Here is a 23,712-nt window from a genome sequence, read left to right as displayed (position 1 = left end):
ATCACTTCAAACTACTTTTATAAACCAACTTTAGGTATTAATAAACGTTAATAATCTATCAAATTGATCACGGGGCGATCTGTATTCGATAGCAGCAAGTCTTGAAATCAACCTCTATGTTTTCACTTTCATAACATCCTGCGGTGAGCCCCAAGAAAGGAAGTGCCTATACGTCATCTAACCAAAGATAAAGCAGACAAAAAATGCCAGTACTGGTGACATCGTGTGGAAGCTGTAGGCATTGTAATGGAATCCTCGTTTTTTGTCTGTTGCCTTAGACATCCTGTTTTTCCGTCGAGATTCTCACGTGCTGGACCGTTCGTTTCATTTGTGACTTTTCTCGGTTATGGGATTCCGCTAAGGTCCAAGCATTGACTGGTGGATGAATATTTTTTTTGTGTTTTGGGAGAATAGTTTTCCCTGGGATTTTTACTCCTAAACACGTTCTGTTATAGCCACAGGCACAATTTAACCAGTTTAAGAGAGTGAGTAGCAGGACGTTGAAATGTTTCGCGATTTTATACAAAAAGCTGCGAAAATTCGCATCATCCCTAACAGGTTTTAATCGTAGAACTGTTTTAATTGTAGAAGCAAACAAATGAATGGTCTGTACCAAATGTAAACATGGAACACTTTCCAGTTTAAACTATAGCAGCAAAATAAGGCTCACAAAAAATATATAAAATATAACAAGTAAACATAACACTCCTTCAAGGTTGAATGAACGTTACAGAATTATATGAAAACAACCTAAGTGCTGCAAAAAATATTTTTTGAGGGGCGGTCTCATCCCTAGACTCTCTCTGTACTGTTTCACATGATTCTTGCGTAGGTGGTAAAAGAGACTAGTGGTGTTTGAGCCTGACCGTTTTACGGTCCTGTGAAGAAGCAAGTGCTGGACCGTCTTCCACCATTGATCTCTCTGTACTGTTTCACATGGATTCCTTCCGTCTAAACCTGCTGCATCTTTTGCGGAGGGTGGTTTTCTGGGAGGGTGGTTTTCTGGCAGGGTGGTTTTCTGGGAGGGTGGTTTTCTGGGAGGGTGGTTTTCTGGGAGGGTGGTTTTCTGGTCCGTGTCAGACTTTTCAGACCCAAACCACGTCCACGCGACCGCAGTAGCCTCTCTTTTAGGTACGATCTCCGTGTCTTCCCGCGCTTTGTGTCACGTTCACTCTCCTCCATGTTTGTTGGTGTTGCAAAATTCCCTTCCACACGTGCCGCAAAGCCTCGTGACGAAAGATATTGCCTTCAGGAGTGCAATTTGCAACACAATGAAATAAACGATAGAGCATAATATGAAACGATAGATGTTTTTCTATCGTCACGCGATATATATCGTCATATCGCCCAGCCCTAAATGGCGGTGTTACATTTCTGCATGGATCTCCATGAAAATAAATGTTTATTTGGCCTGGAATGCGTGCAATGTTTTTAATATGAACAATTCGATAATTACTGTTATCCCGCATGCACGCAGGCACACACACACACACACACACACACACACACACACACACACACTCACTCACTCACTCACTCACTCACTCACTCACTCACTCACTCACTCACTCACTCACTCACTCACTCACTCACTCACTCACTCACTCAATCACTCACACACTCACACCGTTAGACAGCTTACAGACAGCAGAGACACACAATTCACATTTGAAGACTGCCTGTCATCCACCTAAGATGACCAATCTGTTTGAGTTGACCACAGGGAAGCACCTCAAGCCCCATCATAGTCTCCAGAAGGGCTGTACTAAATCCCTAGGGTGTCTGTGAATTGCACTACACAAACAGACTCCACACACTGGAACACTGGAACTTAGAAGGAGGACCGAGACCTATAAATCTCCTAGATTTACTCCAGTGTAAAAGTAAAGTATGTTATGTCCACAGGATGAGGAACATGTCTGAAGGGAAGGGGGGGGGGGGTAGAGACTATAGACATAACACAGGTGTTCGCACAATGTGAAGTATGTAGCTGACACTTTTATCACAGGCTGGGTGGGGAGGATGCATGTGATTTATACACTACAGGAAAAGGTTTGAGGACTCAATGAGTATTTCACTGTAGTTATTTATTTGTTTATTTACTGTCTCTATCTTATTCAAATGCTTTGAGTAGATGCAATGGGGATTAAATAACTCTGGACCAATGTCTTTTGACTTTTTCTTTGGGCAACAAATTTGGTGTTTAAGCCCAAGTCACTCAACTCAAACTATCGGTCTATAGCTCAAACATATATAGTCAACATTATAAAATGTGCACGTAATGTACAGTTAGCCTGGCTAACAAAGCCAAACTCTGTTATTTACTGCTGCTCTTTAATTAACGTTACTTGTTATACGTATCTCTTTTTTTATAGGTATTTTCTTAAAACTGCATTGTTGGTTAAGGGCTTGTAAGTAAGTAATCATTTCACTGTAAGGTCTACACCCGTTTCATTTGACGCATGTGGCAAACACCATTTGATTTGATTTGATTGCCCCAGTTGCACCACACGGTCTGGCATGCCGGGCTACTACTGTACTGTATAATCTGTGCATAAAGTGCTTTGAGCGCTTGGGAAAATTGCTCTATAAAGGCAACACTTTGTGCCCGAGCCACAAGGGGAAACGTACCTAAGGACACTGCCTACAGTAACGTGAAGGAGTTGCAAAAGATGGGGAGCACTTACTCGCACAGCAGGATCCCGTTCTCCAGGCCTCCCCTGAAGTCCTTGTCACCGGAGCATCTGCCTGTGACCGCCTGTCGATCAGAAAGGGAAAACAAAGATGGCGTCAGCTCCCTTGTTGTATTCCTCATTGCTCCTTCAACCGTTTAGGTGCTACAGTGTTGGTTAAAAGTCATGCGCAACAGCTATTCCTTTTCCTCTCAGTGTGCCACCATCTTTTCTTTTTCAAAAACACCAGTCTTTGCTTAGTTGAAGATAAATAACTACAAAATGCTATGTTTTTTAACATTTGGCTACTTCAATAGCACGTGAAGAAGCATGGCCGACCGAAGCGGATGAAAGAGAGTGTACAGTAAGCATCCCACGTCAAAATGTACATCATCGTCCACTAACCAAAAACCCCTCTGCGGGAAGAAAACCCAATAACCTTTGTTCTTGGCGCTTAAAGCTTTTCCTCCACAAACCTCCAGATAAAATCGCCAGAGCGATGAGGAAGAGAACGAGAAACTAAGTCTATTCGGTAACGCTTGCTAGTTCACAGCGCTAGCTAACAAGCGGTACGCTAACAAGCTTGACATAAGCTGCCATCATCCCCACAAAATCGCTCTCTGGGGCCGCTCCAGGCCACTAATTGGTTGTGACATAAGAGATTAATGTCTACTAGTAGTTCAGTGGTCTCTTGGTGGGGGTAAGCTATACGTTTGCATGCTGTTGCATGACTGGACTAAGTCCACATTTGTCACTGTGGTCTAATGCCTAGCCTAGCTTAGCCTATACATCCGAATAGGATATTTGGATGTATAGGCTAGGCTGTATTGTTCAAATGTACATTTGTTATTTTCAGTCTTAACTGCAACATATTTTTTTAGCATCCAAAGATGACAGTATGCTTATATACTTCAGACTGGTATCAGGTGCAATATCATAGAAAAGCACCGAAAAAGCTCCTTCCAATTTCAAGCAGGGAAAGCATTGACTAATGTCAGCACGCTAATACAACTTATGATGGAAACCTCAGCAAGTTAGAGTACCTGTTCACCTCTTGACCTTTCAAGGTTCCTTGACCTCTAACCTGGAAGGTTATGTGTACAGAAGGACATCCTCCTCACACACATCCCAAATCCTGGCAAACACAATGTTTACAACACACACACACACACACACACACACACACACACACACACACACACACACACACACACACACACACACACACACACACACACACACACACACACACACACACACACACACACACACACACACACACACACACACACACACACACACACAAATGAATTACAACCGTTTTACTCAAATATCAGCAGTACTTACTTTAATAATCTCTCCTCACTCAAAAAACACCTCTAACCTCCCCGCTGTCAGACTTACAAGTGCCAGACAAAGTTAAAAGTCATTCATTTTCACATAGCAAAGAATAGCCATTTAAAAAGTAGCGTATCTTCGGATCGTTCATTTGGAAGCCAAAACAATTAGGGGATAAATTCCCTGACTGGTCCAGTTCCATTTATTAGTACAGCTGTGGAAAAAGTGTGTAGATTGGGGATATACAACGACTGGCTGGCTGGGGTGTGCATTTCTGTCAGTTCTTTGGCTCATTTGGACTTGGACGGTGTACAAAATAAACGGACTGCTGTATGTCAGTGAGTAGGCCAAAATGTTGATCTGTGTTGGGTGGCGGGTGAAACAAGCCCTACCACCTGGTGTGTGTGTGTTACAGATCTGGCTAGTGTGCTGACATTGGGGCCCTTCACTACGACTATTCATACGGTGGGTGAGAATTGTGAACCCGGCATTGTCTTCCCATTGACGACAAAAGTGATGAGAGACGACATTCTTTCTGGGAGGCCTGTGTCACTGTGTGAGGTCCAAACGTCCAAACATTAACCTGTCAGAAAGCATTTGGTCCAAATTATGAGCATCATTTTGAATTGCTGTATAGTTTTCAGTGTATAGTAAAGTACAGTGCAATGTAGACTAATACAGTGTCAGACTCCAAAGTAAAGTATCAGCCTAGATGTGCTTTAATACAGCAGCATATTTCACTCTAGTGATGATGACCTTGATATATCAACGCATTATATATTTCTGAGCTAAAAATGAGGGTAACGGCAATGTCTACCAGGCTTGAATAATGGCTTATGTCAACCTGGTGTCCACTGATTCACCTGATGTGGACTCGAGGCATAGAGGGCATCAGCAGATGGCTGTGTTTCATCAACTGAACAGGGCTGGGGGATACAGTATGACATCTGGTTATTTCTTACCACACAGAAAGAGCTGCAATGTACTGTAGCAGAGGGACAAAACTGCACCCACTCATTCAACCAGGCTGTTTCAGGCAAACTGGCCCACAGCAGTTTTGTTTCACTAAAGAATCATTCTTTTGAAGGAAATTGGGAAGCTCGAAAATACAACGACGACACACGGCTTCACATACAACTATGAAGTAAATAACCAACAAAGCTCAATACAAGTGCCTCAAGCCACAGCCTCAAAATGCACTGCCCCCGGGGTTACGTCCATAAACCTGCATTACGTCTTCCTGGTCTGGAGGCTGGTTATAACACCGCCTGCGATTGGCCAATTGGACGTCTGGGCTCAGAATATTGAGGGGTTCTGTTTTTCTCCTTGCCTGGCCCCTCTTTGGCAGCCACTGTAATTGTTAAAGACCGTGTAATTCCTGCATGTCTGCTTGTCTCATACGAGCTGCCTCGACACACAGACAACACAGAGACCCGCTAAGGCTGAAAGGAAGCTGGTGGAACTCGCGCAGGCCTTAGGCCCACCACCACACCCAGGCTTACCTCATCATAGAGATTTCTGGCTGGGGGGGGGCTGATCGCTAAAGCAGGCCATTCCTGGCTAATATAGCCCCTCTGGGACTTGTATCAGGAAGCTATAGTCTAACATGGCAGTAAAAGCTGAATTAGTTCCTAGCACACCAAGGGAGGGTCCTTAAGACTGGAGCCTTACTGTACTGTGACAGGTTCAATTGAATAAACACACAGCTCCCTGAGTAAAAATGGCCTTGGGGTCAAGCGCCCAGGAGAGTTTGACCCCAAAGTCTAATTGACCCTTTTGTCTAGTTCAAAGTTGAAAACCCTTTAATCCATTTCAAAAGTCAAAAGCCCTTTAGACAAAATCCTGTGACATAAGACCCATCAAAGGGCCAACATTTTCCTGAACAGATATCTCTCTTTGTGGAAATAGACTTAACTGGACCCATAGGGCCCAGCCAATGAAAACAGAACTATTACCATATGGTAATCTCTGGGGTATTTCCATGGAAAGCTACCTGTCCCAAATGAATAACCGGTAATTCCAGGTTCACGAAAGGCATGTTTCCGTGACTGCAGGAGTGTAGTACGATGTCCCATCTAGGGATGAAAAGGGTCGGAAACTTTCCGGTAAATTTCCAGAATTTTTCCTGAAATGATCCATGGGAAGATAAACCCGGGATTTTGGGGAATTCTAAATTAGCTTATAACAGTGAACCTTTTTTGTGGGATACACATAAGGCAAGTCTAGGTCTTGTGGCAAATTTTGGTTAAACTATCCCCAATTCAATGGAATTGTAACCCTCTGCATGCACAGTGTATTCTTCCATCACATGTACAGCTGGCTCTCAAGATCTTGCACACAAATGAAATGCTGTTGAGCCCACACTACTACACTGTCTGAGCCAAGGACTACATGCATTCTTGTAAGTTTTGATTACAATACTGGGTGGGGTGAAAACATTTTATGACATACATGATTTTTTGTTAACTAGTAAATAGTAGCCTACAGAAAAGTGTGTTTAAATAATTTCTAACTTGTTAACAATATCTGCTAGTTAGTTTTTGCTACCATGTGGGTTTTAGCTTGCTCAAGCCTGCTAACTAATGAGTGTTAATTCACCTGTTTCCATACATGTTTCATTTTAAAACATGTATCTTACAAAGGAGTTGTTTAATCTAACTGCTTAAAAATGTATCTTTACTTGGAATTGTGTTTGGTTTTTATTACTCATTTTTTTCTCATCTTTTTTTCCTTCTAATCTTTACAGGAAAATGCCAAGGGCACTATCTGATGTGTGGGGAAATTTCACTGCAGCTAATGCTGGTGGAAACGCTGTGTACATTTGCAAATACTGTGCCAAATCATATGTGAAGAACGCAACAAAGATGCAGAATCATCTAGGCCAAGTGCATAAAGTTGACGATGAATGATGAATCAGACACCTTATCGATAGCAACAGCTCATGGTGCCCCTGGAATCAGATTTGTTTTTACTCAATGGAGGAACGTAGTCAGAGAAATGCTTTTGAATGTGTTGCTGAGCTGTGTATGCAACTGGTTCACCTCTGATGCTCACAGGCAATGTGTATTGGAAGAGATTTATGAATGTTCTTGCCCAGCATACACCCCTCCAACCAGACATGCTTTATCTACTCATTTGCTGGATGCAGAGATCAAGTGAAGGTCAAGCAAATCATAGAGAAAGCAGACTGTATTACAATCATCTCTGATGTGTGGCCGAATGTTCGTCGGCAAAGAATAATTAACTACATCATCTACACCCCTCAACCAGTATTCTACATGAGCACAGACACAAGGGACAACAGACACACCAGTCTCTACATTGCAGATGAGCTGAAGGCAGTCATCAATGACTCCTGGACCACAGAAGGTATTTGCACTGGTGACAGACAATGCTGCGAACATGAAGGCTGCTTGGTCTAAAGTGGAGGAGTCCTACCCTCACATAACCCCCATTGGCTGTGCTGCTCATGCAAGAAATCTGCTCCTCAAGGACACCGTGGCACTGAAAACAATGGATACACTCTACAAGAGAGCAAAGAAAATGGTTAGGTATGTGAAGGGTCATCAAGTTATAGCAGCAATCTACCTCACCAAGCAAAGTGAGAAGAATAAGAGCACCACATTGAATCTGCCCAGCAACACCCGTTGGGGTGGTGTTGTCAACATGTTTGACAGTCTCCTGGAGGGGAAGGAGTCTCTCCAAGAAATGGCCATATCACAGTCTGCCGATATGGACAGCCCCATCAACAGGATCCTCCTGGATTATGTATTTTTGGAGAGAGTGGTAAGCAGCCTGAAACCTATAGCAGTAGCCATTGCACGGATTGAGAGAGACAATGCCATCATGTCTGATGTTCAGACTCTGCTTGCAGATGTAAGGGTAGAAAATCGTACTGCCCTGCTCACTTCACTGTTGCTCCAAGCAGAGGAAACTGCAGTTCTGAAATACATCAAAAAGCGTGAAGACTTCTGCCTGAAGCTCATACATGCTGCAGCGTACATGTTGGACCCCAAGTATGCTGGCCAGAGCATCCTGTCTGGTGCAGAGATCAACAATGCCTATGGTGTCATCACTACCTTGTCTCACCACCTTGGCCTGGATGATGGCAAGGTTCTTGGCAGTCTGGCAAAGTAAACTTCCAAGAAGGAAGGGACTTTGTTGAACGGATGCTCTTTCTCATGTTGCCTCCATCATCCTCCAAATCCCACCAACATCAGCAGCCTCAGAGCGCAACTGTTTGTTTGGGTACACACAAACCAAAGCACGCAACAGGCCGACCAATACAAGGGTTGGAAAATTGGTGGCCATCCCGGGCAAATTTGAGGTTGGAAAGTGGTTGGAAAGTGACAGTGAATATGAGGCCTCAGAGTCTGATGTTTAAGAAGTGGACATTGAGGAGGTCCAGGGAGAAGACATGGAAGCCTGAGAGGAAGACAACCAAAGCTTTAGTTTCTAGACTATCATTACTACAGATGTATGTTGAAAACATTTTTGGGAGATGCGATGGATCATTGGGGATAATTTAATATTCTCTTTCTATTGTTGTTGTGTGAAATCATCCCATGTGAAGAGTCAACTCATTTAACTAAAGTTAAATTCGTAACTCAATTGTATTATTTTTTTTCTATTGGAAGGATTTAATAATTTGCAATCATGTCTACTTATGATAAGGTAAAATGTTTGTTTCTGTCTCCACAGGATATGGGAAACATATCCAATGCAAAAAACATCTACATTTAAATGGTATTAATATTAATTTGCATATATTTCCGTTAATTCCCATATATTTCCGTTAAATCCTAGTGTGAATAACTAGTGTTATTCGGCAAAGCCTAGCCAGAGATCATGGTTTTATAAAGTAACATATACAGTATACAGTGCCTTCAGAAAGTATTCACACCTCTTTACTTTTTCCACATTTTGTTGTGTTACAGCAGGAATTGAACATTTATTAAATTGAGATTTTGGGTCACCCTTCGACACACAATATCCAATAATGTCAAAGTGGAATTATGCTTGTAGAAACTGTTCTAAATTGGATAAAAATGAAAATCTGAAATGTATTCAACCTCTGCTATGGCAAGCCTAAATAAGATTTTTTGAAAGACTACTTCATCTCTGAACCCCAGTACATACAATTATCTGTAAGGTCCCTCAGTCGAGCAGTGGATTTCAAGCACAGATTCAATCACAAAGACAAAGAAGGTCTTCCAAGGCCTTGCAAAGAAGAACACCTATGGGTAGATGTGTATATAAAAACGTTGGATGGTGTATCAATATAACCAGTCACTACAAAGATACAGGCGTCCTTCCTAACTCAGTTGCCAGAGAGGAAGGAAACCACTCAAGAGATTTCACCAATGGTGACTTTAAAACAGTTAATGGCTGTGAAAACTGAGGATGGATTAACAACATTTTAATTACTCCACAATACTAACCAAATCGACAGATTGAAAAAAAGGAAGCCTGTACAGACTAAAAGTATCCCAAAACATTCATCATGTTTGCAATAAGGCACCAAATTAAAACTGCAAAAATGTGGCTAAGAAATTCACTACATGTCCTGAATACAAAGCGTTATGTTTGGGGCAAATCCAACACAACACATTATTGAGCACCACTTCATATTTTCAAGCATGGTGGTGGCTGCATCATGTTATGGGTATGCTTGTTGAATCAAATCAAATCAGATTTTATTGGTCACTGTCACGCCTTGGTCATTGTATTTTGTGTTTTCGTTATATGTTTGGTCAGGCCAGGGTGTGACATGTGTTTATATGTTGTGGTTCGTATTTGGGGTTTTGTATTATTGGGATTGCGGTTGAGTAGGGGTGTTGTATAGGCTTGGCTGCCTGAGGCGGTTCTCAATCAGAGTCAGGTGAGTTTCGTTGTCTCTGATTGGGAACCGTATTTAGGTAGCCGGGGTTTCGCTTTGTATTTCGTGGGTGATTGTTCCTGTCTTTGTGTAGTTTCACCAGATAGGCTGTAATTAGGTTTCATGCTCCGTTTGTTGTTTTTGTATTTGTATAGTTATGTCATGTGTCACTTTTTTCATTAAAGTCATGAGTAACCACCACGCTGCATTTCGGTCCGACTCTCTTTCTACAAACGAAGAACGGCGTTACAGAATCACCCACCACACTCGGACCGAGCAGCGTGTTAACAGGCAGCAGCGAAGGGAGGACGTTATGGACAGCAGAGGCTTGGAGTATTCGACGTGGGAAGAAATAGACAGGTGGGCGGCCGAACCAGAGAGAATGCCGGAGCCCGCCTGGGATTCGCTGGAGCAATGCGAAGAGGGCTATAGCCGAATGGAGTCGAAAAGAAAGACACGGCTGGTAAAGCGGAGAGGCGCTGGTATAAACAGGCAGCGACAGCTGGAGCAGCAAAAGGAGGATGAATTATTCGGAGAATGGACATGGGAAGACGTGTTGGGATGGTAAAGTTTGTTACACTTGGGAGGAGATACTGGCCGGAAGAGATCGCCTCCCATGGGAACAGGTGGAGGCACTAAGGAGAGCAGAGGCAGCTGGAGATAGGAGCCGACGATACGAGGGAACACGGTTGGCAAGGAAGCCTGAAAAGCAGCCCCAAAAAATTATTGGGGAGGGGCTTAAAGGGAGTATGGCTATGCCAGGTAGGAGACCTGTGCAAACTCCCTGTGCTTACCGGTGGGCTAGAGAGACCGGGCAGACACCGTGTTATGCTATGGAGCGCACAGTGTTTCCAGTGCGGGTGCAAAGCCCGGTGCGGTTCATACCAGCCCTTCGTATTGGCCGGGCTAGAGTGGGCATCGAGCCAGGTAAGCTTGGGCAGGCTCGGTGCTCAAGAGCTCCAGTGGGCCTGCACGGTCCGGTCTATCCAGAGCCACCTCCACACACCAGTCCTCCGGTAGCAGCTCCCCGCACCAGGCTTCCTGTGCGTGTCCTCGCTCCAGTATCACCAGTGCCAGCACCACGCATCAGGCCTACAGTGTGCCTCGCCTCTCCTGTGCTGTCGGAGTCTCCCGTCTCTCCAGCGCTGTCGGAGCCTTTCTCCTCTCCTGCGCTACCGGAGTCTCCTGTCTGTTCAGCGCTATCAGAGCCTTCCTTCCCTCCTGCACTGTCGGAGTCTCCCGCCTGTTCAGCGCTATCAGAGCCTTCCTTCCCTCCTGCACTGTCGGAGTCTCCCGCCTGTTCAGCGCTATCAGAGCCTTCCTCCTCTACAGCGCTGCCGGAGCCTCCTGCCTGTTCGGAGCAGCCTGAGCTGCCAGTCTGCAGGGAGCTGTCAGTCTGCAAGGTGCTGTCAGTCTGCATGAAGCAACCAGAGCTGTCAGTCTGCAAAGAGCTGCCAGTCTGCAAGGAGCTGTCAGTCTGCAAGGAGCTGTCAGTCTGCAAGGTGCTGCCAGTCTGCAAGGTGCTGCCAGTCTGCAGGGTGCTGTCAGCCTGCATGGAGCAGTCAGAGCTGTCAGTCTGCATGAAGCAGCCAGAGCTGTCAGTCTGCAAAGAGCTGCCAGTCTGCAAGGAGTTGTCAGTCTGCAAGGAGCTGTCAGTCTGCAAGGAGCTGCCAGTCTGCAGGGTGCTGTCAGCCTGCATGGAGCAGTCAGAGCTGTCAGTCTGTATGAAGCAGCCAGAGCTGTCAGTCTGCATAAAGCAGCCAGAGCTGCCAGTCTGCAAAGAGCTGCCAGTCTGCAAGGAGCTGTCAGTCTGCAAGGAGCTGTCAGTCTGCAAGGAGCTGTCAGTCGGCAAGGAGCTGCCAGTCTGCAGGGTGCTGTCAGCCTGCATGGAGCAGTCAGAGCTGTCAGTCTGCAAGGAGCTGTCAGCCTGCATAGAGCAGCTAGATCCGCCAGTCAGCCATGATCTTCTAGATCTGCCAGTCAACCAGATTCTTCTAGATCTACCAGTCAACCAGATTCTACCAGATCTGCCAGTCAACCAGAATCTTCCAGATCTGCTAGTCAAGCTGAATCTTCCAGATCCGCCAGCCAGCCAGGATCTACCGGAGCCTACCTACCTGAGCTTCATCTCAGTACTGGGCTTCCTCTCAGTACTGGGCTTCCTCTCAGTACTGGGCTTCCCCTCAGTTCCGAGCTGCCCCTCAGTTCCGGGCTGCCCCTCAGTTCCGGGCTGCCCCTCAGTCCCGAGCTGCCCCTCAGTCCCGAGCTGCCCCTCAGTTCCGAGCTGCCCCTCAGTCCCGAGCTGCCCCTCAGTCCCGAGCTGCCTCAGTCCCGAGCTGCCCCTCAGTCCCAAGTTGCCCCTCAGTCCCGAGCTGTCCCTCAGTCCCGAGATGCCCCTCAGTCACAAGCTGCTCCTCAGTTCTGTGGGGTTCTGGGTGAGGACTATTAGGCCATGGTCGGCGGCGAGGGTGGATTATCCCAGGACGCGAAGGGGAGGAACTAGGATATTAATGGAGTGGGGTCCACGTCCCGAGCCGGAACCGCCACCATGGACAGACGCCCACCTTGACCCTCCCTATGGTTTTGAGCTGTGTCCGGGAGTCCGCACCTTAGGGGGGGGGTCTGTCACGCCTTGGTCATTGTATTTTGTGTTTTCGTTATATGTTTGGTTAGGCCAGGGTGTGACATGGGTTTATATGTTGTGGTTCGTATTTGTGGTTTTGTATTATTGGGATTGCGGTTGAGTTTGGGTGATGTATAGGCTTGGCTGCCTGAGGCGGTTCTCAATCAGAGTCAGGTGAGTCTCGTTGTCTCTGATTGGGAACCGTATTTAGGTAGCCGGGGTTTCGCTTTGCATTTCGTGGGTGATTGTTCCTGTCTCTGTGTAGTTTCACCAGATAGGCTGTAATTAGGTTTCACGTTCCGTTTGTTGTTTTTGTATTTGTATAGTTATTTCATGTGTCACTTTTTTCATTAAAGTCATGAGTAACCACCACGCTGCATTTCGGTCCGACTCTCTTTCTACAAACAAAGAACGGCGTTACAGTCACATACATGTTTAGCAGATGTTAATGCGAGTGTAGCGAAATTATTGTCATCAGCAAGGGAGTTTTCCTAGAAGGAAACCTGGTTCAGTCTGCTTTCCTTCAGACTCTGGGAGATTAATTCACCTTTCAGCAGGACAATATAACCTAAAACACATGGCAAAATATATAATGGAGTTGCTTACAAAGATGACATTAAATGTTCCTGAGTGGCCTGGTTACATTTGTGAAATAAATTAGCTTGAAAATCTATGGAAAGACTTGAAAATAACTGTCTAGAAATGATCAACAACCCACTTGACAGACCTTGAAGAATAAAAACAAATATAATGTGCAAATGTTGCACAATCCATGTGTGGAATGGTCTTGGAGACCAGAAGGACAGCTGCAATCTCACAGCTGTAATCTCTGCCAAATGTGGTTATAACATGTAGGTCCTTAGGGGTGCAAATACTTCTGTAAATTAGATATTTGTGACCAGTTTCAGGAAACTAGGCGTATGTCACAAATCATGACTTCACAGTAGAGCCATTTTAAGTTGTATTTTTTTAATGTGTTGTTTTGGCAGAAATGCCTTCTGGAACATGTGAACTTTCATGTGCCTTAATAAAAAACGTGTATGCCATCTGTAAATACCAATAAAATTGTTAAATTACGAGCCTAGTTGGTTAAGCCACAGAAAAAGTCAGCAACCTTCCCACTAGCCATGATTGGCTGAGATAATGAATGGGTTGGACATGCTGAGAGAGGAGTTTGGATTGGTCTGCCATGTAGAAGGCTGCTGTCTATTTGAGCTGGTCAGTCTGTGTTGGTGATCCTGTCAAACAAGGCTTTAAAAAAATGTATTGTGTAGTGGAGCTGCATAAGTGTTTCTCTCCACTTTCTGGAGGATCATGTTTTGAAATCAGTGGAATTAGAGTATGATAGCTAAAGAGACTGAGAAAACAACTGTCTCTGGATTACATCTTCAAACTAAGGGCATCTTCAAACATCCGTGACAGGGAGACGCATCCATCATGCAATATGGCAGACCAATCCAAACTCATCTCTTGTGTCCAGCCCACTCATTATCTCAGCCAACCATGGATAGTGGGAAGGTTGGTGACTTTTTCTGTGGCTTAGAAATGAAGGCTCATAATATAACAATTGTATTTATATTTACAGATGGCATACAAGTTTGTTATTAAGGCACATGAAAGTTCATATGTTTGAGGAGGCCTTTCTGCCAAAAAACGCATTTTGATTTTAAAAAATATTACGTTCCAACGGCTCTCTTGTGAAGTCGTGATTTGCAACCTAGTTTTCCTGAATCGGGTCACTTATTTAGACAGGTGTGTGCCTTTACAAATTATGTACAATCAATTGAATTTACCACAGATGAACTCCAATCAAATTGTAGTAACATCTCAACAATGATCAATGGAAACAGGTTGCACCTGAGCTCAATTCCGAGTCTCATCGCAAAAGGTTTGAAAACGTATGGAAATATGTTATTTAAGTTTTTATTTTTAATACATTTGCAAAAACATTCGAAAAACCTGTTTGGTTTGTCATTATGGAGTATTGTGTGTAGATTGATGAGGGGGGGACACTATTTTATCCATTTTAGAATAAGGCTGTAACACAAGAAAATGTGGAATAAGCCAAGGGTTATGAATACTTTCTCAAGGCACTGTAGACAATGTGTTATAAGGTATAAATAAATATATAAGTATATAAAGTATATAAGCATCCAAATAAGTATATAAAAATAAGGTATTAAAATAGTATAAAATTGAGTGATACCACTACAACAATAATACAGTCATTTACAACTTGCACAGCAGGAGGAACAAAATCACCTTTTTGTTGACAGGACAAAACATAGCACAAATACACAAATGTTGTGACTGCCACGTTTTACCAAGATATACAGTGGGCAAAAAAGTATTTAGTCAGCCACCAATTGTGCAAGTTATCCCACTTAAAAAGATGAGAGAGGCCTGTAATTTTCATCATAGGTACACTTCAACTATGACAGACAAAATGAGAAAAAAATCTAGAAAATCACATTGTAGGATTTTTATGAATTTATTGGCAAATTATGGTGGAAAATAAGTATTTGGTCACCTACAAACAAGCAAGAGTTCTGGCTCTCACAGACCTGTAACTTCTTCTTTAAGAGGATCCTCTGTCCTCCACTCGTTACCTGTATTAATGGCACCTGTGTGAACTTGTTATCAGTATAAAAGACACATGTCCACAACCTCAAACAGTCACACTCCAAACTCCACTATGGCCAAGACCAAAGAACTGTAAAAGGACACCAGAAACAAAATTGTAGACCTGCACCAGGCTGGGAAGACTGAATCTGCAATAGATAAGCAGCTTGGTTTGAAGAAATCAGCTGTGGGAGCAATTATTTGGAAATGGAAGACTTACAAGACCATTGATAATCTCCCTCGATCTGGGGCTCCACGCAAGATCTCACCCCGTGGGGTCAAAATGATCACAAGAATGGTGAGCAAAAAACCCAGAACCACATGGGGGGACCTAGTGAATGACCTGCAGAGAGCTGGGACCAAAGTAACAAAGCCTACCATCAGTAACACACTACGCCACAAGGGACTCAAATCCTGCAGTGCCAGATGTGTCCCCCTGCTTAAGCCAGTACATGTCCAGGCCCATCTGAAGTTTGCTAGAGAGCATTTGGATGATCCAGAAGAAGATTGGGAGAATGTCATATGGTCAGATGAAACCAAAATATAACTTTTTGGTAAAAACTCAACTCGTCGTGTTTGAAGGACAAAGAATGCTGAGTTGCATCCAAAGAACACCATACCTACTGTGAAGCATGGGGTGGAAACATCATGCTTTGGGGCTGTATTTCTGCAAAGGGACCAGGACGACTGATCCGTGTGAAGGAAAGAATGAATGGGGCCATATATCGTGAGATTGAGTGAAAACCTCCCTCCATCAGCAAGGGCATTGAAGATGAAACGTGGCTGGGTCTTTCAGCATGACAATGATCCCAAACACACCGCCCGGGCCACGAAGGAGTGGCTTCGTAAGAAGCATTTCAAGGTCCTGGAGTAGCCTAGCCAGTCTCCAGATCTCAACCCCATAGAAAATCTTTGGAGGGAGTTGAAAGTCCGTGTTGCCCAACAACAGCCCCAAAACATCACTGCTCTAGAGGAGATCTGCATGGAGGAATAGGCCAAAATACCAGTAACAGTGTGTGAAAACCTTGTGAAGACTTACAGAAAACATTTGACCTCTGTCATTGCCAACAAAGGGTATATAACAAAATATTGAGATAAACTTTTGTTATTGACCAAATACTTACTTTCCACCATAATTTGCAAATAAATTCATAAAAAAATCCTACAATGTAATTTTCTGGATTTTTTTCTCTCTTATTTTGTCTGTCATAGTTGAAGTTTACCCATGATGAAAATTACAGGCCTCTCTCATCTTTTTAAGCGGGAGAACTTGCACAATTGGTGGCTGACTAAATACTTTTTTGCCCCACTAGCTATGATAAAACATCTCTGGGCCCCTCTCAACCCCCTTAACCTAGAGAGAAATGTACAATAGATATGAAAATAAACACATCCAAGGATTCCATCATCTGTGCATTGTGTATCATCAGTTTGTAGGAATTCTATGCGTGGGGTCCTCTATATTTCTTAGGGTTTGTCTAACTATTTGAGGCTTCAACAGTTCAGCCAAAGGTCATGAGAGGGATCCGTCCAGGAACCTTCATTCAAATCTTTTCACGCTCTGCCACTCCTACTATTCTCAAAGGAAACCAATTGGCCTTGGATTTCTAGTGGCTCGCCCCATCTATTGTGACTATGGGCTGGATACCCTGGGGCTTGGCACATTGGGGAATATATTATAGACTGGGGTGGGAGGGAGTTTGGGGTTCAATGTCACAGTTAGTGTCTGTGCTTGCTGACACCACTGTGGTAACTCAGGGGCAACTGTTAGAACCTTAAGGAGGGTTTTGCAGCACTGCAGTGGGTAAGAACACGATGAAACGTCTCTGCCACTGCTGCCCTCATCTACAGTCCCAAAGGCTGCTGGTAAAGCTGTTGGCAGCTCGAGGATTCTGGCCTACTTTCTGCTTTTAGCACTAGCCCAGTGTGCTATTCTATTCTATTAAGGACTCGGCCTACGGAGTGGGAGGAAGAAGGGGATGAGGAGGGGGAGGTGGAGAAGAGCCTCGTTTGGTTTTAGAAATGAATAACCTTTGGGCAAGAAATGGTTAACATTTCCATCAGCTTCCTCAATATCTCTTTATTTTTTGTTGCAAAAAGTCATCAACATACATTTTAACCCAGAGTTCAACCACTGATCAACGAAAGGGTCACAGGGTCACAAATCAACAAAATTATATTTTCACAACTGATAGACAGGGAGAACAGGAAAACAGGAACAGGAAAAACTTGACTGCAAAATTATCATTTCCAAAGAGCGTGAATCAGAGCAGCAAAACTTCCATACTTATTTAACCAGAACACTGTTCAAATGCCTGTGGTCAAATGTTTTAAATGTCAACGAAGTCTAATTCCTTCCGTCCTAGTCCTCGGAAACTATTGGCCATGCCACCTGTCAACGAGTGAATTTCTATAAACCCCCCAAAATGAAGAGCCTTTTCCCCACGGCATTATGATATTTACCCTGTTCTCCCTCCCTTCCTATGTCGCAAGGCTAGCAACTTAGCATAAGCGTGGGGTGAACAAGAATGAGCTACAATATACTGTCATCATATTCACCCCTATGGTGCAGGAAGAGGAGAGAAGCTAGAGCATCTGGAGAGAATGTGTAGGCCTGTAAAACAGAATTAAAAAAATCCCCTGTCTACTTTGGAACCTGGGGTTCATTGATGCGATCTTGGCAGATGTATCAGATGTGGAACCTGGTCCTCAGGCTTGCTGCATACAGATCTATACAGTAAATCACCCAAGTGGAGGTCAAAATGATTTAGAGGCTGACATCCAATAGATACAAACTAATGGATATACAGTGATGTACATATGAAAGCTTAGGACAGGAATACTTGCGTGACGGCACTGAGCTGTGCAAAAAGAAATCTAAAATAACATAAACTTCAAAATGCGACATATTTATGGTCTTAACTTTTACGATGTCCTTGAGAATGCAGAGACACACAGTCTATAGCCTACATCTATATATTAGCCTGACAACACAGCAAACACTTCTCAATTTGGGCGGAACTTGAGCAGCAGTCATCTCTGAGGAAATGCCAGAGGTTTAAATCAACTAAACCACCAACATGGGCTTGCCAGAGGCAGAACAAAAGCCTTTTGTGAAGAGGGATCATCACAGGTAATGACAGTTAATGGAGCCCAATTACTATGGCATTACACAGTTGGAATCAGCACTAGACCACAGCAAAGTCAAAACACAGTCCGTAAATCCCTCACCAAGACACCCCAATAGAAGGCTTGCCATGAAAAACCACAGCTACTGATTTCTCAAATGATGGTTGTGTTTATTTGATTGCGGGTAATTTAGCCCTGCCTTATGATAGATAGTCATATTTCGTACTGTATACTGTGCCACTGTTTGTCAATGTTATGTCATAAAAGGATGCTGTGCTAGAAAGACCACACACACACCCACACACACACATAAACATATGTCAATAGCTACTGTACCTCTCCTTGCAAAAAGTGCAAATAAAGTTGAAATATGTGATCATATGTTTTCACTATGAAGCAATTGTAAGGGGTAGATGCATGCAAGGGACCGAATGTTGCACAATACACTAGAGTTGATTGGCACCAGCTTGCTTCTCTCGTTACACCCTGACCACATAAGCTATATCGTAACACTCGATTACCTTGATTTATATCATGTTTTATGTGGACATCACAACAGTAGAAAGAGACAACTATATCAACAGGGTAAAGGCCTGCCATATTATTAAAGTAGCTAAATGGAGGAAAAACATGTAGTACCATGGCATAATAAATAAATAGTGAGTATACGAATATGCCACATTTGTGTCCATCAGAGACAGTGGGCTCTATTTTAACGAATCAAACGCAAAGGTAAATCTTAGCGCTGGCGGTAGCGTGATATTTTTGCAATTTTCACAACCGGAATTATGGGCACAGTAGCAGTGGCATGAAAGGGCTAGGTTTTGATGAACAAACTAGTTGTGGGTGTATCGAGGCTTGGCCCCTCAGTGACCAGAGCAGTGGCGTCTTCCTTGCTGAGTGGCCTTTCAGGTTATGTCGATATAGGACTAGTTTTACTGTGGATATAGATACTTTTGTACTTGTTTCCTCCAGCATCTTCACAAGGTCCTTTGCTGTTGTTCTGGGATTGATTTGCACTTCGCACCGAAGTACGTTCATCTCTAGGAGACGGAATGCGTCTCCTTCCTGAGTGGTATGACAGCTGCGTGGTCCCATGGTGTTTATATTTGCGTACTATTGTTTGTACAGATTAACATGGTACCTTCAAGCATTTGGACATTTCTCCCAAGGATGAACCAGACTTGTGGTGGTCTACAATTATTTTTCTGAAGTCTTGGCTGATTTCTTTTGATTTTCCCATGATGGCAAGCAAAAAGGCACTGAGTTTGAAGGTAGACCTTGAAATACATCCACAAGTACACCTCCAATTGACTCAAATGATGTCAATTAGCCTATCAGAAGCTTCTAAAGCCATGCCATCATTTTCTGGAATTTTCCAAGCTGTTTAAAGGCACTTAGTGTATGTAAACTTCTGACAAACATGAATTGTGATACAGTGAAATATAAGTGAAATAATCTGTAGGTTCTAAATTGTTGGGAAAATTACTTGTGTCCTGCACAAAGTAGATGTCCTACCAAAACTATAGTCTTTTAAGAAATGTGTGGAGTGGTTGAAAAACAACTTTTAATGACTCCAAGCTAAGTGTATGTAAACTTCCGACTTCAACTCTTCAGTGTTAAACATAGGCTATAGCATTAACACAGATATAAGGGCTAGGCCCACTGTAAACTGCAGTGTGGATATGGACACGCCAAATGTAGCCAATAAGCAAGTTGAAATTCGCTACGCTAACGATAAGGCCTGAAAGATCATTCTAATCTAATTCTGATCAAAATCAGTGTTTAAATAGAGTTACAGGCACCATAATTGCTTCCTGTGTGCGCAGGCCTATTATACAGACAAGGGAACTTAAGACTATGGAGGGTTTTACGCACATCCAAACTTTTCACAGGAGCTGGAAAAATATCCAACATAAAGAGAAAGGGGGAATGTCCACTCACCGTTTGCACTTCTCCAGAAATAGCAGATGGAATTGCATTGCATTCGAGCATGTGTGTTCACACTGCTAGCGATATTTGAATAAAACATTGGTTATAGGCTACTGGCAAAATCGATTAAATAAACTGGCGCCAGGGTTGGAAAATAGCAGAGCACTGGCTTTTACAAGTATAAATTGCCAAAGACTGCAGTGTCGCTCTTTGTCCATTTTGTCCATGTAAAAGCCAGTGCTCTGCTATTTTCCAACCCTGGAGATTTTCCAACCCTGGCAAACAACTCCAGACGAAAATAAAGCGCAGTAAGTTGAGATTTTTTGACTTATTTGTCTGGATAAAAACAACCACACATATCACGGCAGCCATGTGAGAAAACCATTCATTTAGAAAAATGTAGGCATCAGAGTTCGTAACCTTCTGAGATTCTCCTTTTCCCCCTTCAGGTCTTATTTCCTCAGAGACATCTGGCCCAATGGTAAATTCCACAATTTAAAAAATGTGAAAAGTTATGTTGACTTTATACAGTAATAGTTCATTTTTAATAGTTATTAATCTCCCAGCATAGTTCATATGGTTTATGTGAACAGCTGGTTTATATATGCATTCTATATTCTACAGGAATGTTGAGAGAAAGCAGACAGAAAACATTGTTGTGCTTCTTCGCTGATATATTCTGGTGCAAACTTACTCCACTACTCCAAGTCTCCAACCATCACTGTAAATTTAGAAGATGCTGTAGAGGAACACAGACATACCTATAAATAAATTAACCACCACACTGAGGGTGTAGAAAACCCTCTCTCATACCCTCCCTCTGGTGCTGGGACTTAGAGACAAACTTAGTGACTTCTTACAGCTGAGATAGGCGACCAACGCCGGACCTCAGCCTGTGTGTAGTTTCTTAATGTGTGACTTCTGTGAGACCGCAAGAATCAACATGCTCTTGGAGCACACCATTTCCCCTTAACTCTGCCATGCCTGTTATGTTATTTAAATTAGGGCTTATCATACCTTCCTCATCTAATACAGTAAATTGTTAGGCCATGCTCTGTCTGCTTGCTAATGCTAATGCTAACATACAGTATCTCACATGTTTGATGTGTGGGAGGGTGTCAGATAGGATGTGTATCATTCCACGTTCCCAGGGTTCTCATTACAGTTGTGTTGACTGCAGCTTAGCTTTCAGGCCAGAGTGCTAATGTGTTAGGGACACTAATACATGAGTGTCAACAGCCAAGGGTTGTAGCCACTACCTCGGAGACAGAGGAATAGACGGATGTAATGAATGAGTACAAAGAAGGAATTCTGATCATTCAGAGAAGGAATGGAAAGAGCGCATATCACTCTGACACTTGACAGAAGCAAGTGGTTAGAGTTTCCAAAGCATTGAGAATGCAGACAAATACAGACACAGACAAGTAGGGAGTGTGTGTGGGAAGAGTGATAACACACTCCTATCAAAACCAGAGCGCAAGTAGTGTTGAACACCTCTTCACTGCTGCAGTCTCATTCACATATGTGCGTGCACACACAGCTACCTTCTGTTTCATCCTCGAACACAAACACGCAGACAGACAGACAGACAGATACACACACACACACACACACACATTGTGCTGTCCACTTGCTCACAGTACCACCAACGTTGCTAGGTCCATTTCCTGGGAGACTCATCTGCGTAGGAAACCTTACATAACCTCTGATTGCTCATCCATTACTCCCCCTCATCAAGAAAGATGTACTGATTTTACTGAGAAAAGACAGACCCATAGATAACCATATATATAATCTTCAACCAGTTATTGCAAATTTTACATACACACACGCACCACTTTCTGTATACATAGACACACATTAACACACACATTTGCGCACACACACACAGCTTTCTGTATACAATTAGGGAGGTTGGTAAAGGTAATGCACCGAACGGTACAGGTGTTATTTATCTCTACTGTCTACTTTGCTTTCTCCAGCACTCCATGCAAACATGTCTGACACCTTGTTCTTCCTCTTGTTTTAACACGTGAAAGATCACCGACCTCTTGTTCACCAGTCGACACCGTGTTTATGTTTCAGGCTTGATTGAAACTTGAGAGGGTTCATCTTTTACTGCATTGGGTTAAATCAGGGTCACACAGAGTGTTTCTTGGTAATCTTAAACACATCTACCTTGAAACAAACATATACACCTCACACACATGGTTATGGGCTTAACAAAAAGAAGACATGTCAGATATAGAGTTGAAATTAGTGGTCGACCGATTATGAGTTTAAAACGGCCATAGCGATTATTGGAGGACCAAAACAAGCCGATGCCGATTAATCGGATGATTTTTTAAATGTATTTGTAATAATGACAATTACTACAATACTGAATGAACACTTATTTTAACTTAATATATTACATCAATAAAATCAATTTAGCCTCAAATAAATAATGAAACATGTTCAATTTGGTTTAAAAAATGCAAAAACAAAGTGTTGGAGAAGAAAGTAAAAGTGCAATATGTGCCATGTAAGAAAGCTAACATTTAAGTTCCTTGCTCAGAACATGAGAACATATGAAAGCTGGTGGTTCCTTTTAACATGAGTCTTCAATATTCCCAGGTAAGAAGTTTAAAGGTTGTAGTTATTATAGGAAATATAGGACTATTTCTCTATACGATTTGTATTTCATATACCTTTGACTATTGGATGTTCTTATAGGCACTTTAGTATTGCCAGTGTAACAGTATAGCTTCCATCCCTCTCCTCGCTCCTACCTGGGCTTGAACCAGGAACACATTGACAACAGCCACCCTTGAAGCAGTGTTACCCATGTAGAGCATGGTTGAGCTCTAATCCCTACTGTGAAGGATGGTGGTGGAAGCATCATTCTGTGGGGAGGTTTTTCAGCAGCAGGGACTGGGAGACTAGTCAGGATCGAGGAAAAGATGAACGGAGCAAAGTACAGAGAGATCCTGTAACAGCTTTCTTGTAGTGAAGGAGAGTCAGACCAAAATGCAGCGTGATGATGATTCGATGATGATTCATGATATTTTAATGAAGGAAAAAAACTATACATGCAGAAACTACAAAATAATGACATGTGAAAACCGAAACAGCCCTATCTGGTGCAAACACAAAGACAGGAACAATCACCCACAAAACATTCAAAGAAAATAGAGTGGACCCCACTCTATTAATGTCTAGATAACCCCATAAGCCCTCCTCCACCCTTCCTATGACAAGTCCACCACAATAAACCCATGTCACACCCGCCTGACCATGGCCTAGTAGTCCTCACCCAGAACCCCACTGGACTGAGGGGCAGCTCGGGACTGAAGCAGCTCGGGACTGAGGGGAAGCTCAGTACTGAGGGGAAGCTCGGGACTGAGGGGAAGCTCGGGACTGAGAGGAAGCTCGGCACTGAGAGGAAGCTCGGCACTGAGAGGAAGCTCAGCACTGAGAGGAAGCTCAGCACTGAGAGGAAGCTCAAGCAGGTAGTTGGATCTGGCAGATCCTGGCTG

At 43.3% G+C, this 23,712-nt stretch overlaps 1 protein-coding gene across 1 annotated transcript in view; it reads right to left on the bottom strand.

Annotated features, from left to right (window-relative positions):
* LOC124010682 (LIM and calponin homology domains-containing protein 1-like) overlaps positions 1–23,712 on the bottom strand; it is a 168,181-nt gene that overhangs the window by 97,252 nt on the left and 47,217 nt on the right. Inside the window, exon 2 of the mRNA XM_046323341.1 lies at positions 2,688–2,758. Coding sequence (XP_046179297.1) covers positions 2,688–2,758 — 71 coding nt within the window. The remainder of the gene's footprint in view (positions 1–2,687; positions 2,759–23,712) is intronic.

The sequence above is a fragment of the Oncorhynchus gorbuscha genome, linkage group LG23, assembly GCF_021184085.1.
Source record: "Oncorhynchus gorbuscha isolate QuinsamMale2020 ecotype Even-year linkage group LG23, OgorEven_v1.0, whole genome shotgun sequence".
Taxonomy (NCBI): Eukaryota; Metazoa; Chordata; class Actinopteri; order Salmoniformes; family Salmonidae; genus Oncorhynchus; species Oncorhynchus gorbuscha.
This window is presented reverse-complemented; position numbering and strand designations above follow the sequence as displayed.